The 18558-nt window shown below is 41.6% G+C and overlaps 1 protein-coding gene and 1 long non-coding RNA gene across 3 annotated transcripts in view; one reads left to right on the top strand and one right to left on the bottom strand.

The window, feature by feature from the left end:
• Positions 1-9928, bottom strand: part of arhgef25a (Rho guanine nucleotide exchange factor (GEF) 25a) — a 48455-nt gene extending 38527 nt beyond the window's left edge. Inside the window, exons 1-2 of one of the 2 annotated variants that reach the window (XM_037774032.1) lie at positions 9274-9928; positions 8138-8276 (exon numbers count right to left, since the gene is read on the bottom strand). In XM_037774032.1, the coding sequence (XP_037629960.1) occupies positions 8138-8276; positions 9274-9369 (235 nt within the window). In that variant the 5' untranslated portion in view covers positions 9370-9928. The remainder of the gene's footprint in view (positions 1-8137; positions 8277-9273) is intronic. The other variant, XM_037774031.1, reaches the window with a different exon arrangement.
• Positions 1-18558, top strand: part of LOC119490573 — an 839978-nt gene that overhangs the window by 691893 nt on the left and 129527 nt on the right. Inside the window, exon 2 of the long non-coding RNA XR_005207436.1 lies at positions 12931-12940. This is a non-coding gene — a long non-coding RNA (uncharacterized LOC119490573). The remainder of the gene's footprint in view (positions 1-12930; positions 12941-18558) is intronic.

Below are 18558 nucleotides of genomic sequence, written 5' to 3'. Positions count from 1 at the left end.
AAGCCTGGCTGCCTCACCCATTAGCCACACAAGTAGAGTACACACACTCACAGTTGCATTAGACTTTACCGTCTCACCATCACTCACAAAGACACAGGTCAGACTAAAGACACTTTAACATGTAAAAGAAGAAAGTTGTTCACATGTGAGAGAAACCCCAGTGACAGATTATCTATTCTCAGGTTCAGACACTGTTTCCACATGCAACACTCAGATACAGAGATCACAATCCTCTCCCTCCTCCCTCCATCTCTCCCTTTCTTTGCTTATAATGGATGCTCTAAGCCAGCGGTCCCCAACCTTTTTAGCGCCAAGGACCGGTTTAACGTCAGACAATATTTTCACGGACAGGCCTTCAAGGTGTGGCGGATAAATACAACAAAATAAAATGATACGACCGGCATAAAAACAGTGGTATATTGTAAATATAATAATAAACGTGAATGCACTGTGTACTCATATGCAACTTTATTAGCAGCGTCCTCTTAACATCGCGCCAACAACATAACATGAGTATCATCCTCTCTGCCCCCTAACGCTCTCTGGTCGCTATGGTAACGTTTAAACATGCCTACAAAAATAAGATACAGATACACCACAAAAACGAATATAAAGTGCATGAAAAAATTAACTCACCATAACGCTAAATCAATGTGAGCCCTGAGCTTGTTTCTCTGCAACGAGACGGTCCCATCTAGGGGTAATAGGAGACAGTGACACCCGAAGTGTGTTGCTTATGTCCAGTCTACTCCGTAATTTAGTTTTGGTTGCTGTCACTGCAGAAAACCCCGCTTCACACAGATAGGATGTCGGAAATGGCAACAGGGTTTTCAGTGCTGTTGTGGTGCTTTTCCCCTTCCCAAAGAAACTCTCCAAAGACGTCTGTTTTTTACTCATTTTGCTAGCTTGTGGGTTAAATTTTAGCGTTAACGTATCACTACGATGTAACGGAGAGAATCCGGTCATTTTTCAAAATAAAACATCATTCAGATTCAGATAATAAATAAAACGGAAATAATGTAAGTTATTTATTCTTTCTGTGCGGCCCGGTACCAAATGACCCACGGACCGGTACCGGTCCGCGGCCCGGGGGTTGGGGACCGCTGCTCTAAGCGACTGTGATCGAAGGGGCAATTCACCAGAGGAGTATTGAACGCTGCTGCTGAATGTCTCCACTTGTCTGATGCCGATATGGCTGCCAAACATTGTCTAGGCATAGGAGCGCAATTCAAAGGGGGTTGAGAAACAACGGATTTGACAGCAGAACAGAGAGTTTAAAAGAAACAAGACAAAACGTAGACACCGAGACAAGAATCCGAGGGCAAAGCATTGCAAATTGAGCGAACGCTGCCTGCGCTGTTCTACACAAACACCGACTACACAGCGGGGAGATAATGAAGAATACACTGCTCTTGAGATGCATTCAAAATTCATGAAGGATTCAAGGGAATCTTTTCATGTGCTCTTAAGTTTTAAGGATGCCAAAGTGTGTTTCTACAAGGCACCCAGTAGGGGGCATTTGTACTTGTTGCATAAGGTTGATAGGTTGGTTCACTCACTTGGCAGCAGTGCTGCTTCAACACACCACAAACATGAACATTTTTTGTTTTATTCTTTCATTGATCAATGTTAGTCTCCAATAACAGCAACACACATTTGGAATATAAAATATTTCACAGGTGAACACTCTGGCATTATTATAATACACAAAATGGCAAAATCTGACATGTGGTTGGCATATTGAATACTGCTTTTTGTGACTGAGAGTCTTATTTCTGTGCATCAGCCCTGACGTTCAACATCTACAGTATTACTGTTTCAATATGGAATGAACACGTGAACACCAAAATTGGCCCAGGAGACATGTACGAAGCCCTGAGTGTTAACAAAAATATGGAAAAAATGTTCCTTCCCTGGCTTGAAGAGGGGAGCGGGGGATGTGAGGTGAGGCGTGCATTAACACCCATTCATCTCTCCTTTTATCTCTGCTTTGCTCCCTCACTCTTTCCTTCTCTCTCTCCATCTCCCACACGAGACACACTAAAGATGATTCATCCGCACACGTATGCCTGTGCAGACGTGGAGATAGAGACCTGGACTGCTACAGTGATATAAAGGATGAATAAAATCCACACGTGTACGTTCACACTGGATTGGATTTAAAGGCTTGTCTAAAAGATAAGCACGCTAGTAGATGGATGTGTGTGTTCAGCCAAACGGAGGGGAATGTATCGTCTTTCCACTCTGTGTGGGAGACAGTCAGTCCCATTTAGGAGGCGTGTTCGGAGAGGAATCTCGAGTATGATTTATGAATGTAAATCAGCTCATATAAATGCACAAAATGACATTCCTGGAATACAGATATTGCAAACACAATACACCCTGCTGGAGAAAACTCGTTCATAATGTACAGTATTGATGCGCACGCACTTAAACTGCAGGAGGAACAGACAGATACACAGAATTGATATTACATAAGCATGCATACTAATAGCTACAGCAAGTCTCAGTTCAGCTGATATGCAGTTGCTTATTCGCAGTGTGTTCCCCAACCCCCCACTGACATTAGCCTCTCCTCACCCCATCAGCCAGCTGAAATCCTGCCAAAATATGCTCACTTAAGATTTTCCTTCCTCCCTCTCCTTCGCTTTTTCTCCCTTAGTTCCTCTCTCTTTTTCTTCTTCCCGTCATCTCTCAGCTGAGCGCCAATTAAGGCAAACTGGCATTCTGGACAAGCCGGTGTGAGGGGGAAGTATTTGGCTTTTGGCTGAAGTCCCATCACGGAGCAGAAGTCACAGAGTTACTGTCCTGTTCTGCCGGTCTGCAGAGAGCTGCTGTTTTTGTCCAATTAGACTAAACTACACCGCTGGCATGCACCAGGGAGACAGGCAGCTGGCTTGCTGTGTGTTTGTGTGCATGAATTTGTGTCTGCACTTTACCATTAGTACCACTCAGTACCTCCCACTGTTATACCTCAGCATGCAGTGCAGCAGGAGCTCTGCACTACACAGAAGGGAGGCACACCATGCACACGAGGAGACTTGTTTCTCAAAATATCCATGATACTCACGTACCACGCACAATTACGAGCATACACATCGAGACACACTTTGTACGTCATTCACACAAACACATACTCATTACCAATCTTTTCCCCATCCAGCTCCTCTTTTTCCAGCAAACCACAGTGATAGCACTTGTCAGAGTGTTCCTCCTCTACCTGACCCACAGCCTCCCTCCCTCCCTTTATCTCTCTGTGAACCTTGCTCTAGAAGCAGCAATGCTAGCACTGAGACTCTGGGACTGCTTCTGACTGTGTTCAAGGCTTAGGCCTGAGCTAAAACGCCACCCAAAGGAGAAAATGTTAATTAAACACAAGCAAATCCAGGGACCACACATGGAGTAGACACTGCTGCTTCATCTTTGATTAATAATTACTGAGACCAGAGGTTTTGCAGGCAAGGGAAAGAGATTTTCTGCCGGAAAAAGAGATTTAGGGATTGTGTTTCTACGGTCTGAATTATGTTGCAAATCCTTCCATCTCTATATAAACTGATATAATTGCAAATCAGTATTCCCGATTTTTGTTGTGAGTGTACGTGGCACATTTGGGAGCATATTAATGTGTGTGGATACATGTATGTGTGCACATATGTGCACCTGTGAGACAGTGTTTATGTGTCTCCATCTGCCTCCTTACTTCCCGGTCAGTCTGTGGTCTAAATGCCAGCTGTGCTGCAGAGCAGTGACCTGTGTGGTGTGTGCTGGCTAAACCAATGCCTTCCAGCTAGCTAGCCCTGCCTGACCCACTTCGCTGAAACACAGCATGAACTTCTACACTTTATTTTAACCCAATTATTCATGTAGAAAGAACATGATTCACATGTTTCAGGGTTTTTTGGTACTGCTTCACCAGACAGTCATACTACCAGGGTAGGCCACATAAGGCTTTGCTTATGATAGACTTATGGTCCTCACTTAAAGCAGCATCAATGACAGGGGTCGCTCGTAGTGATGAACCTGCAGAGAATTATCACTCAATTCTGCAGTTTCTCTCAGCTTTACAGCGAGGTTCAGCTCATGTCTGTTACCGCTCTCATAGTGTCGTTTTAGGGCACAGCATAACAGGCAGCTGTTTTCAGCGAAAGAGCTCTAAAAAGCCCACCTGCTCTGCACCAAGCAGCAGACAGACAGGGTTAGGCAAGCAGCTAAAGAGCTAGATATTTCCTCAAGAGTTGGTAGGGACCAGGAACAGGGCTAAAACAGAGTGGACATTGGATTTAATCTGCCAAACAACTCCAAATGAATGATAACGTTGCGCCGCAACTGCTGGATGTGTAAATAAGCAACTGTTGTTGCGTTCACAGCTTGCTTCCCCTGCCAAGTTGCCAAAAAGTCAGTTGTTGCCGGCTTAGCAGCAAACTTATGAACTTGATCAACATTCAAGGCAAAATGAATCCATGTGGAAAGAAGTCCACATATACGCAAGGCTGATGGTCATTGTTTCACAAGAAGACATTTCAGGTTCGGATCTATAGGTCAAAAGGTGCAGATAACAGAATCAGGACTGATCTGTTTACAATGTTTACAACATCATTTGCAAAACAGATATGGAATATGAAACTATCTTGAAACCACACAGGAACACAGACAGTCTTTGGAGGAGTTTTTCAAATACGTATGACAACATGGTCATGTCTAACAATTTAAAGGCACTCAAACCTGTTTACAGGAAAAGGCCACGATAATGGGCAAGGCATTTAGCATGCGATAAGAACGCCTTTCTTGCTCTTGCTATATCATTTGTACGCCATGTAGTCTATACTGACTGTAAAGTAAATGCATCCGTGTAAATATGCTACGCTCAGAGCTAGTGACGAAGAATAAAAAGCACCTATGGCGGGCAGGCGGGTGAGGAGGTGGATGGGTCCAACAAAACACGACTTTCAAGCAGAAGATCGGTGTTGTTTTGTAAGTCACTTTAGTGACATTTGTCACTTGTTTTTTACTGACGTTCGTGACGTGTTTTCCGTACTTATGTTATGGTGTTTCCTTACCTATTTAACTTATTTTATGTACTTTATGAAAAGCCTAAAATGCATCTTCATGACACATGGAATGTTGTTGTAATGTTGTGCTATTTATACACTTTCCCGTTAGGCCGGGATGGGCCCTCATACACATAGGAAACATTTACGCAGGTAGCTCTTTATAATATAATTATAATCATGACAACACAACATGATGCAGCTTCAGGTTGATCTCTGCCCATTTAAGGTCACACACATACAGTTCAGTCCCAGGGTCCTCTGGGATCAGCACTCTTCCTTGGATGGCACAGTCTCCCAGCCTCTAACGAAACCCGATATGGACAAGGACATGCATTCACATAGTTGACCTCGCATCTACTCATGAATATGGTGAATGATGCCCTTTAATTTGCGCCCCAGTGAGGTGCCGAGTGCCAAATTGAGTACATAGGCCTTCCAAACATAAGTGTGTTTTCATAGACATCGCTTTTACTCAGGAGACAGAAAAAGGGGCTTACGACTTTTTAGGCACTTAAAGACTCAAATCCAATATTTCAGGATTTTATTTGTAGAAAAACAAGGTGTACAGAGTGTATTATGTAAGTGTTCCTCATATTATGTTCTCATAAATGTTCATTGTTTCTAACAGAATACTGTATCATGTTTTCTATAAATAACACAATTCATTGGCATAACTTTTCCTCCACTAATAATAAGCATGTGTTGTGCGCAAATGAGCTCATTCAAAGTTAAATAGAGACGTGTGTGTGTGTGTGTGTGTGTGTCCGTGTGTGTGTGTGTGTGTGTGTGTGTGTGTCTGTGTGTCTGCGGTTATGGGTCAAATACAATACTGTTATTTTTTCTGGATCAGTGCGGTTTCCTGTTGATGTGGCTTCGTGCATTTTACCTTGAAAACGACAACATCGTAAAAAACAGAGAGAGTTTGGACACACATGGTCATCCATCACTGATCGGTGTTACGAAACAGAGACTGTAGACACATAATATTGTCTGGGGAGGGTGAGTGTATGAACTATAGGGCTGCTGGGAGTCTGAGGAGCCAAGAGACAGAGTTCAGAGAAATATGATCAGCAGCTCTGTGTACTTTGAGGGGGAGCCTGATTTAAAATACCACAGCTAAAGACATTGCTTTGAGGAAAAATAAAAGAAGATATACAGTACATACGGATTGGGGAACAAAAGGGAGAAGGTGATCAGAGGAAAATCTAAAGCCAAACTGTTTTAAGATTCACCACAAGGGCGGGGGGAGAGCAAAGTAAGCTGGAATTGAGAAATGGGGGGGGAAAGGATCTAAATTCGTGGAGGCTGGCACTGTCCTGTGATTCCTGGGAAGCCACTAGCAGGCATGTTGTGTCTAACATATAACAGATGGCCCTTATGGCCCCGTGAACCACGTCTTTAAAGAAAGCAGGGGCCTCTCCTCTTTTCCCTTCTCTCCCACTGACACAGCAAGGGATGGAAACAACACTGTGACCTCTGCCAGTCAAACCGTAGCTAAATGTAATCACATGTCGCACATGTTCTACATGTTTGAGGATAGACTTTAATAACCATAATGTAAATTAAATCAATCATAGGATTATATTTGATGTCCTCTGCACTGCAATCTCAGAGCTACAGGTTGATGATGAAGGAGAAATAACATTGCAATAACTATCAATGATTCATATTGATACAATATGATATTTACTAAAGATTTTTTGCATTGAACTGCATATGAAAAAGTCATTTGTAAAACTATTATTTTCAAAAACTTTTAAAATGAAATCTGTTCATTTAGACAATGAAACCTTTTTGTCATGGTTTGATTATACTGGGAGATGTTAAATTGAAAAAATACTTCTCGTCCAGCTCGACCCTAGGCTATACGACAACGTCTGTATCTTGTTGTTGTCATTCAGATGTTTTTCTGTCTTGTGTTTGATTGATTTTTCCATCCAATTTCCCATCCGGAGGAAATTGGGCTATGCAAAAACAATTGAACAAAGGAGCTTGTCTGGGAATGGAATAAACAATTCCCTTTCGGTCATCATCCTTCCACATGGCCCTGAATAATTCATTGACTTATTTTGCTTTTTCTGAGCGCTGAGTTGTACACTAAAATAATATTTGCCATATAACCTCAACAGCACACCCCATCCAAGTAAGACCATTACAGATAAGCATCGCTGACAGCTTCCTCTGGCCTCACTCACACCCCTTCTGTACGCCATGTACTCTTCTGCACAACAGTTAGTGGTCCAGCCACATGGTACTCGCTACCAAACCCCCCATATATACACACACACACACACTCCCTCTAACCCAAACCCAGATCCAGCTACAAAGATCCTTTTGTTCCATTCCACTCAAGGAAAATGGCGATGCACGCAACCCTTTCACAGCAAAATCCAAAGAAGGGCAACCAACAGCGTCGAGGCAGAAGGGGAAGGGAGTTCAGCCGAACATGTTTTCTTGCCCCATCTGGAAAGTGTTGCATGTGTATACACACAAGAACTCTCTCTCTCAAACATACTTATGTATGGTACATTACAGCAAAGCAATTTACTGCTATCAGCGCTAATAGAGGATACACAGGGTGGAGTTTAATAAGAGTTAACTACCAACACTCAGATGACTCCAATCTGATACGTTCCCTGAAGTTATTACTGCCTAATGACCACCATCAGATATGGCAGATGGGACTCTTTGGGCCTGTTTTTATCCTGAATTCACATGTGGCTAACATGCAAGAGCAGGCTGAGCTGAAACTGAAGGTCTGAGCAGCGGCTCACATGGCAAGTTATAGATTCAAGATTGTTTATTTATGTCATGAATCTTGAATCAAGAAATCATCATGTGCCAACAGCAACACAGACTGCAGCAAGGAGTTTTTCATGAAAGTGATCGAGTGGCTGAGCAGGCTGTTTCAGATGCCACTGCACAGAAATCTGAGACGTCTAACACAAAGAATCAAAGTCTGGAAGTTTGTGTTTCGGTGAGTCTCTAAGCTGACTGGTTTGGTGAGGGACAATGTTTGGACTAGCATTGTGGGCTCGGGTCACAAAATGGTCTGTCACGCTCGGTGCAGCACTTTCAGGTCTTACCTGTTCTTTCTCCCCGCTCTGGGTTTTCTGTCGTAGTGACCTGGTGCTCCCACTCCAGCCCCTCTGGCTCCCACTGGCCCTGCACAGGCCCCTTCTCCTCCTCGCTTGATGGGAGGTCCGCCTCACCCCCCTCTGAGACCTAGACACACACACACAGAGATGCCTTTGTCAGCGGTGGAGCTGTGCTCTCAAGGAGGAAGTGATGGTAAGATTGTACAGGGTGCTTATAGTCACATAACCACAAAACATTATACCAGTGGCTGTGTTTTTCCACGATTCCCTGCATCTTTTTCATCCTTTTTTCTCCATTACACACGGAGCAAGAATGCAATAGGAATCGCTGAGGTCCAACTTCTGCCACAGAGCTTGGATAAGAACTGCTTCTCAGACAGCAGTTTCAATCTGTTTAAAAACCCAGCAGCACCAGAGGTAATAGGAGGCAGTTATCAGTCCTCTGCAGGGATGGAGGCAGATTATAATCGCTGCTGTGTTTTTTACCACTCTCCACCAGGAAGGAAATGATTTATCGAGATAAACATTTTTTAAAGAGAAAGCAGAGTTTCAAAGAGAAACCCATTTGGATCTTTTTTGCAACACTTCTCTGACCTCTGTATGTTTGAAATGTACATGCTATAGTTCAATCAAGTTCATTAAATGCAACTTGTGTATGTCAGACACCATATTGGTTTCGTAGATCTGCATTTGAAGAGGATGATGAGAGTAAAACACATTATACTTCAGGAAAACTGATCACCTGTAATGCAGACCCTTTTCTGTTTTAATGTCAGATAGGAAGCTAGAATGAATTTGCTGGATTGCAGTGGGGCACTAGACCTGCATGAGTTTGTTTATAGTCAGATGGTTTAATCACCACTACTCTGTTCCTCTGAATCATCCAAGATTCCTCCAAAGCACTGAACAGAGACAAGCAATCCTTCCATCCCTCTCTCTCTCTCTCCTCTCTCTGCATGCCTGGCTTGACCATTTTAGGTTTATGAGCAAGATATAGAGACAAGCTGGACGTCATACTCCGCAAGCCCTGAAAAACACCTCCATATGTGCTTTCTTTTTTGACTTTGTGGCATTATGCTTTCATATAAACACCCAGTAAATACACAGACTGATCTACAACTCACCCACTGTTGATTGGGCATGGCCACGGAAGTAAGCATGTCAGCCATGGCTCCCAACATCTGGTCAGTGCGTCCCTGATTCTTCTGCAGAGCCTTCATTCTCCCCCAAACGGCAAACAGAAAACGGTCCTCAAGTTATTCTCCTCTGCTGTTGGGACCCTTTGTCTCTCTGGGTCCTGTCTCTCTCTTGTCCCCCTGTTTTCTGCTCCTTCAGCTCTTGTCTCACGGCGTACTGTGCCCCAGTTTGGAGCCGAGCCTCCGCAGCCCGCCTTGTTCTAGCCTGACACACAGGAAACCTCATGCATATGAATAATTGATCCTGGAAGAGGGGGGCATGTTTCTGTCTGGACAGGAGCTTCAGAGCTCTTCCCTCCTTGCCCTTATCTCACCTCCCCCAATTCAGACACAGGTGAGCTGGTTGGAGGTGTCTCTAACTCTGGATTAGTCCAATAAAAATATCCACCTTGTGCTCTCAATATAGGCTTCCCCTGGAAAATCAGATCAAAGATTTTCTTGGGCCTTCTTGAGCAGAGGAAGCTGTCCTCTTCTTTGCCATCCCTCTAAATGAGGAGTCTTGACAGTGTGGAAGTATTTCTCTGTGGAGGTTGGTCTTCTCCTGTCCTTCTGTCTGAATGCTGAAACGGTGACTTCAAGAGTGAGCCACACCACCCTCCCTGAAATCCTCCTTTCTTCTTCTTCATTGGCTATAGAGGATCACCACCCCCCTTCCCAAGACCTCTCCTCCTTCCATCATTCTCTCTTCTTTCATTTTTCCCTCCTCGTCTTTCACTACCTGGATTTTTTTTCCCCCAATCTCAAACTATCTCAATCTTTTCTATATCTCTTTCTTCTGGTCTTTCTTTGAACTATCCTGGCACCCTACAGTCTCTTCATCTTTGCCCAAGTCTCAGGCAGTGACACATGGATTGTGTGAACTCTTGAGCAGCAGGGCAGCCCCAAATAAGGTATGAATACACAGCCCATGAAGCTCAACTATTTAAGAGACTGTCACCGATTTTGCACACACACATTTTTTACACAACTTTTTTAACTGCTGAAGTACTGATTAGTCAAACTAGCAGTGTTTGTTTGTGGCTTTAGATTATGTCATTAAAAATGGAAGGTTTGCAACATTGCTTAGATTGACAGATTGATCCTGCAGGCCATGTGCAGGGCCTGCATCATGGAAACACACACGCCATACATGATCAAACAGAATGAATCTGTGTTCATATAAACCGGTCACGTTACAATAACTTACCCCTAATGATCATGTTATCCTAATGTCAATGTCTATGATCGTTAGAGTTATTGAGAAGTTTCCCCGCTGTATTTCATAAAGTGTTCCTCCAAGAGAAACATGTAAATCACACTGCCTGCACTGAAAGTTTCACATTTTGACTTATCGCATCACAAAGCACAGTAATTGTGTGAATACCGGTACATTCACAAATATGAGACAAATGGGAATATGTAACTTGGCAATTTCTATTATTGATATGCACAATGTGACTGCACAGTTATGAACAAGAGTAAAAAGAAGAGGAAGAGGAGGAGGCAAGACAAGATGTCTACAGCCATGTTAGCAGCTCTAAGAGGCCGTGCTTAGGCAGAATGGTGCTTTGAGCTAAATAAGACAAGATAATATATACTTTGTCCCAAGGGGGAATTTTGTTTGGACAAGAGTTCTGCACACAGCTGCAATCAGTTTAAAACAATACACAGCCAATAAGGCATTAAAGTGGCAGTACGCAGTATATTTTTGGCATCATTGGGCAAAAATTCCATAACCTTTCAGCATATTGTAATTCAAGTGTTCTGAGAGAAAACTAGACTTCTGCACCTCCTCATGGCTCTGTCACAGGTCATTTCATTAAGAGAGCGTTCCTATTGGCTGTGGATGTGACCAAAACTTTGCATTCCTTCAACAGATTTCACAAAGGCTGACGCGTCACATACTCTCATTTTACAGCTAAACCGTGCACTACAAGATGATTCTGAAAACATTTGAGGCGAGAAATAAGCATTAACGTAACATAATTTTGATTCATATTTGATCAGCGCTGCCTAGTTTGACCGTTTGGTCGGAGTTCGCGAGTGATTGACAGCCGGCCCTCATAGACAGCAGATGGTCAGCGAGACCTCAGATCAGCTCTGACTGCTTGTTTTCCACTAGTGTGTGAAATCTTGCAGATGCCGTTAGGATCACCGGAGGACACAAAGGCACATGATTTTTTTCAGGTTACCAGTTTCATGTACTACTGTCACGATATAGAGACCATTTTATAAAAAATAGTTTTTTTTAATCATATTTTCTCCAATCTCGTCTACTTCAGCTTTAAGTTCCAACATGCTGATGTTAAACAGGTAAAATTTTTACCATGTTCACCATCTTAGTTTAGCATGTTAGCATGATAACATTTGCTGATTAGCACTAGACACAAAGTACAGCTGAGGCTGATGGGAGTATCATTAGCTTTGCACGTATTTGGTCATAAACCAAAGTATTGACCAAATTTCAATTTTGACCTTAACTGAAAAGTCAGGGGATCACCAAGGACATTAAAATTCATCCTAAGGGGAACATGAATATCTGTCAAAATATTTCACTCAAAACCACAATTGTCAACTTCATGGTGGTGCTATAGGGTAGCTTATCACCAAAAGTCAGTGGGATTTATCCGCTAGAGACCATGAATGCCTGAACAAAATGTCATGCCAATCCATCCAACAGTTGAGATATTTCAGTCTGCTACTAAATGCAGACAGGTCTGAAATTATCATTTTATTGATCCTAATCCGATCTTGGTAGGGTCTATTTTCGTAACTCTTTTTATTGGGGTTTTCAGAGTGAAACACAAATAGGAAGACGTTTTTACAGGTATTAAGATTGTTGTTATGGTTAGGATTAACCCTAACCCCAACAAATCAATGTTTTGTGGGAACGATTAGTACACTGTTTTTGAAGTGGTCGATAAAGGGTTGCCAGATCTGGTAGAATTTATCTTCATTCCCTCAGTGAGATTTGTTTTTCCAGATGCAGGTGCTGCATTACGTCTTTTATAAGGGCAGAGTAGGTTGGAGCCTTTGCTTGCTTCCGGTTTATTAATATTAGTCTGCATGCTAACAGGGTTACAAATGTTATCAAGTATTGAAAAGTGGTTAGCACAAAATCAGAGCCTCTGACTCCAATGGATCAGGATCAACAGGTCTTTCCATGATGTATAGCGATTGAAAAATGTTTTGCCAATGATGTGGTCAGTTTTGGACAGTGCCAAAACATATGTGCTAACAAAGCTGGTGACTGACTACAACGGTTGCAAGCAGGAGTCATATTTGGATACTTTTGCAGATCTTTTTCTTTGATAAGTGTAATCTGTGTAATACTTTAAACTGCAAAAGCCCATGTCTGGCACAAACTGAGGAGGAATGCACCAGTGTCTGGGCCTCTGTCCATAGTTCTTCTGTGATACCTATTCTTAGATCGTTCACATAGGCTGTTTTTAGATAATCTAAGGAGATGGTGCAATTTGAATATGAAAGTGTGTCATAATGGAAGTGATTCAACAGATTTGACAGAAATATTGATTCCATTGGGGTGGTGGTTGGTTTGACAAAGTTACCTAACTGTAAATATCTGAAGAAATGTGTGTGGGGCAGATCAAATTTAGTCTGTAACAGTTTAAAAGATAAAAACATACCATCAATACAAAGGAGCGAATGCCTTTTCTGTGGCACATCTGAAACATCGCATCTGAGAGAGACGGGGCAAATGAATGATTTGCGACTAAAGGAGCCTGAAGAGAATGCCAACCAAAATGTTTTCTTATTGAGGACAAAATTTTCAGTGAGTGTGAAACTATAGGACTGTTTGTAGAATACGAGTGTGCAGTGGGCATAGCCGAAAACAGTAAGGCCGATGAAGAAGATGGGGAACAACAGTTTTTTTCCATAAGGAGCCAAGCAGGCATCTGACCTCCGAGCCAAAAGGAGAGTGCGCGTTAATTGCATGCCCAATAGTAGAGTTTTAAATGGGGGTAATTCCATTCCACCCTCTGACTTGGCTCTGTAAAAACTCTTTCCTATTCATGGGGCGCTTTCCCAAGCCATAGTCCTGGGAGTATGGCGCCAGCTGATTCTGTAGAATACAGATAAGCATAAAAAGACTTGAATTCGTACGAATCTTTGTGATTAATCTAGAAGCGGCTAATTTCTTAATTTAGTGTGCAAGGAATTTGCCTGCTTTTTCGCCATGCTTATAGAACCGTTGATTAGCTTGTGTCATCAAATTAGTCGTCTCTGAGGTAGTAAGGAGGTTGAATTCACTTTGGAGGTACACTATGTACAATCCAGGGATTAGAGTTCGAGAATCTGTCAGAGTTTTACGGTGCTCAGTCCGCACTTGTGTGGCTAATGCCTTTGAGACATAATCTCCCCCGCAAATGTATGTCTTAAGCGCTTCCCAGAGCGTGCACATCCAGTGTGTCATTTATTGAGAGATAAATTATTAAGAACAAGATTAAAAAAGCCACCTAGAATCAGTTGGTGAGTATTAAGGTTGGGTAAAATGGCCAAAAAGGAAGATATGAAGTGATCAGCGCTGTGATTGGGGTCGTATATATTGGCCAAGGCCACAGGGATATAACATTTTCCACTTACTATAATATATCTGCAATGCAAATTCGGGATGACATTACATAATATTAAGGGAACATTTTTACTAATAAATTTGCCACTGGATTTAGAGTTTAAATGGGAGTGAAATACCTGTCCAACCCAGTTTTTAAATCAAGGATTTATGCTAATTTTTAAGCCTGTCAAAACAGATATGTTTGCAGCAAATCAGTAGACTTAGAAAGTATTTGTCACATAAATCACATGGAAACTATAATCCATGCTTTTTCGTCTATAAATTCTGTAAATCCTTGTACAACTGTCTGAGGCAGTTGAGTATTTCCAGATTACAGACAGTCCAAAATGTTGCTGTAGGAATATTTGTGGACAACCTATGTCTTTAACTTCATCTCAGCCCAAGTGCAGCCTGAGATCCTCACACTGTACTGTTTTGGTCATGCACAGTCTAGGCCAAGGGTGCTTGAACTTCCTCCAAGAGAGCCTCTATGAGATCCTACGCAGCATAAAGGTTGCCACATCAGTGTCTTCATTTGATACTTGCTTTAATTATTCTGTGTCTTTTCCACCATATTATTGTGTTATTTCTCATTACTCATTGGTCACTTTTTTTGAGAGTATACTCCCAAACGATGAAAGCGAGCCCCACAAGTCATGTAAAGACATCACTCCCTCATATTTTGGATGAAAAGCATCTACACACTTCTCTCCACTGCATACACCCAGTTCCCTTGAGCTTTCAGTCAAACAGAGGCAAGCTGGACACACAGAGAATATATAACCTCCCACAGGAGGAGGAGGAGGGGTTGTCAACTTTCAATTAACACACCTGAAGCAGTTCGAAACACACCTGTTTAGTATCATGTGAAACAGTCGAAATGCCTTTCTTAATATTGGACAAAAAGTAACACAATATTGGAGAGAAACACAACAAAACATTGCAGTATAATCTTTTCAATGTCCAGACATGATGAAAATATATATATATATAAAATTGATGTAAGGTAAAACAAACACATTAAGGACATGACACAACAGAATGACCAGAAAAAACACCTGTTTAGTATGGTGTAAAACATGTTCAATAAGTTAAAGTTTATTTGCACAAACAAATACAAAAACACAACAAAAATAGTAAATAATATACAGAGCAGAAGAGGCAGAAAACCCAACTGGGCTTATTTGAAGCCTCCACCTAAATAATGTTCAAATTTCACATTGTTATAAATTAAAAAATATATCTTCCTTCATTTCTGATTTCTTTTTTAAACTAGCAACATATTGGAATACACTGTCCAGATACAATGACAAATCTAAGCCAAAGCAGAATGACCTGAAAAAACATGGGGTGCAAATTGTCATAAATAACATAATCATTGTCAACAAAGGACGCTACCACAGAACATCAGAGAGATACAGTAATGGAGCGGACTGTTAAGAGTCCAAAGTATGATTCCAGTAATATTCCCTTTTTGCAGAGTTTATTTTATTATTTACCCATATTTCATCTTTAATTTGAAATACCACAAAACCATGAGGCAGAAATACAAAGAGAACATTTATAAAAAATGACTCGTCACTGGATAATTCACATCATTGTGTCTGCTGCTACCAATGTGTTGTTGCTTAAGGCTTCTAAATGTTTTGCCAACATACATATTATCGCAAGAGATTTTTTTTTTTTACATGTAAATAACATCATCAACAAAACCCACATTTTAACACCTTTTAGCAGGTAAGCAGGAAATAAGCTAGTACATGTTAATGGTTGCATGGTATTTAAAATTAAAGATAAAATATGGATTAAAAAAGAGCCAAAGTGAATATTTCTTGATTCATACTTTGGACTCTTAGCATCCATTACCGTAGCCCTCTGATGTTCTGTAGTAGCATCATTTGTTGACAAAGGATGATATGATAACATAATGATAATGTAATTTATGAAAGATTTGCACCCAGTTTAGCCTGTGTTTTTTCAGGTCATTCTGCTGTGTCTCATGTCCTTAATGTGTCTTTTTTACCTTTATATTTTTAAAACATATTTTAATCATGTCTGCAATTTAGAAGATTATGCTGCAGTGTTTTGTTGTGAGTGTTTGCTATTTTTTGTCCAATATTAGAAAAGGCATTTTGAATGTTTCACATGCTACATGATGAAACAGGTGTGTTTCGAACTGCTTCAGGTGTGTTAACTGAAAATTGACAACTCCTCCTCCTCTTGTGGGAGGTTATATATTCTGTGTGTGTTCAGCATGTCTCTGTTTGAAGGCTCAAATGAGTTGGGTGCATTCAGTGCAGGGGAGTGTGTAGCTACTTCTCATCCAAAATATTAAGGAGAAATGTGTTCACATGACTTGTAGGCTACCTTCCATCTTTATCAGGGCTGAGTAGTCATTAGCAGCAGTGAAAACCTCAGAGAAATTACTGGCAGAGGTGAAGATGTGAGAGCATGAGGAAACACTGAGCCTGGAGTTTGGAAGAAGCAATGATTGCTTTCACAAAGCACTTTATGGTCAAAGTTTCCACATCACTCACACCAGCCATTAGCACAAGGTCAAGACCGACTGTGGACACATCATAATTGCTTTCTCTTAACCAGGGCAGCTAAAAGTCAATAAAACTACAAGAAATATAAAAAAAAAATCACAATACCTGATTAGGTTTTATATATATTTCTTTGTTAAGCTTAGAAATAAAAATAAAAAATTCCCATAAATGCTGAATATCCCCTTACAGACAACAATATCAGTCCCCTCATTTGGGGGCTCTATCATCTATCTGTGTGGGCTACATTCTACTTTATTTAGAAAATATTTTCATATATGCACTTATTAGGATCACAGAGAGTGAGATATTATATTGAAGGAGCTGTGGTCCACACATCTTAATGTTCCCTTGACCTTACATAACCCTAACCTTGCCCATAAGTTTAATTGTGGCTAAGGAAAAGCTTTAGAGTACTCTAAACAATGAATTTCCTTAGTGTGCAGTATGTATTGCTCGTGCCTTCTTATTCACCCACCCTTGAGTCCAAAGCACAAACCCCACAAAAGTCCACTTCCCATTGCAATAATTTCTGCCAAATCACCCAGAATCTCCTCCTTTGCCTTACATGAACACGTTTAGCTCCATTTCCTCCCTGCTTCCGTTCATTCATCTGATCCCTGCAGGCTTTTAGACGCTTTAGAACAAGTAGCGTAGAGGGGGGTTCTCTCTTTTAACCACATCGCTTGAAATAATATAGCAGATGCTCTCAGACTCTGAGCAAAGTGCTTGTAAGACTGGTCCTGGAGAGACTGCCAACTGTCTAATATTAGCTGAGCACATGGCTGTCTTTAGAATCAGTCACTAAGCTGGCTAAACTTAGTTCGTTGCTTCCCAAGCTTCTTTCCAAGTTGCTCTACTACTGACCTCTGCTGGGTACTCTGGTGTCTGGGGAGAGGTTGGACTGTCTTTTGCAGTGATGAGTGAATGACTCTGTGAGGAATTAGCAGAATAGGAGGAAAATAACCTTAAAAGGAAAGTGTGAGTATGAGGAGGTGGGAATCGGAACAAAATGTTCTTAAACTCATACATCAGATTGGTGATCATTTGTCAAAAGATTCTGTTGGATTTTCATTTGAGACCAACACAAACTGCTGCTGTTGAAGTGTGCTGTGCTGCCCTCGTCTGGTAAAACTGTTGGATCATTCTTGTATATCTTAACAGGATAAAGGAAAACACACATACCCCGCCCTGTTGTGCCAAACAGACTTCCCTTTCCTCTGCTTTTATCAACTTCATTTCTTTTTTGGGCCTTTCACAAGATATAAATCCTCACCCCCGAGCATGCCCTTTCTTCCTCTTCCTGTGTTTCATATCGGTAAGAAGTCAAGACCCACCTAAGGCTCTCGTGTCTAAACATAGCACCTTTTGAGTAATGGGTCAGGTTAGTGTGACGCTACAGGTCTGATCTGATGGTTCACAGCCGATAAGTAATTGGTCGGGGCATTTGATGGGATTTAGAGAGATTATGTTGTTGGAGTTGTGTCCCTGCTTCGGATGGCTGCTATCAACAACATGTCTCTGTTGGTTAACTCTTCAGAGCAGATCAGCAACCGTAATTCTCCGGATCAAAATGCTTTTGAGTGTCCAATTTGTCACAGTGGCTTTTCTCAGTCGAGACGGGGCTCTACGGTGGTGGACATCTGATACTGAAATAATTTTGCTCGTTAATAGTGCTGCTGGCACGAAGCATTTGATAACTTGTTAATGGTATGTTCCACTCAAAGTGCAAAGTGGAGACATATAAGATCAGAGCAAACAAGATGTGCCTGTGGATATATTTGGAGGTGATATAGACAGCAGCTGTAACCTACAGTGAGGATGAATTTTATGGCTATGTCTGAGTATCTTGATGAACCACATAAACAAGGCTCATGTCCAAGCGCGGCAGTACCCAGTTTGATCAGAAGGGGGCAGTGTACATCCCTCTAACAGAAGAGCTGTTGCATAAGGCAGGCTACATTTAACATGCATAAAGTCTCAGATTGGCCCTACTCCAATTCACTATCAGGGTTAATCTATTTACATGCACCTTTTAATACCACGTGATTAAGTCTGTGATGCTATGAATAAACTTGTTGACACGATATTCCTGTCCACATTCGGCCATCA

This window comes from Sebastes umbrosus, chromosome 6 (genome assembly GCF_015220745.1).
Source record: "Sebastes umbrosus isolate fSebUmb1 chromosome 6, fSebUmb1.pri, whole genome shotgun sequence".
Lineage (NCBI taxonomy): Eukaryota > Metazoa > Chordata > Actinopteri > Perciformes > Sebastidae > Sebastes > Sebastes umbrosus.
This window is presented reverse-complemented; position numbering and strand designations above follow the sequence as displayed.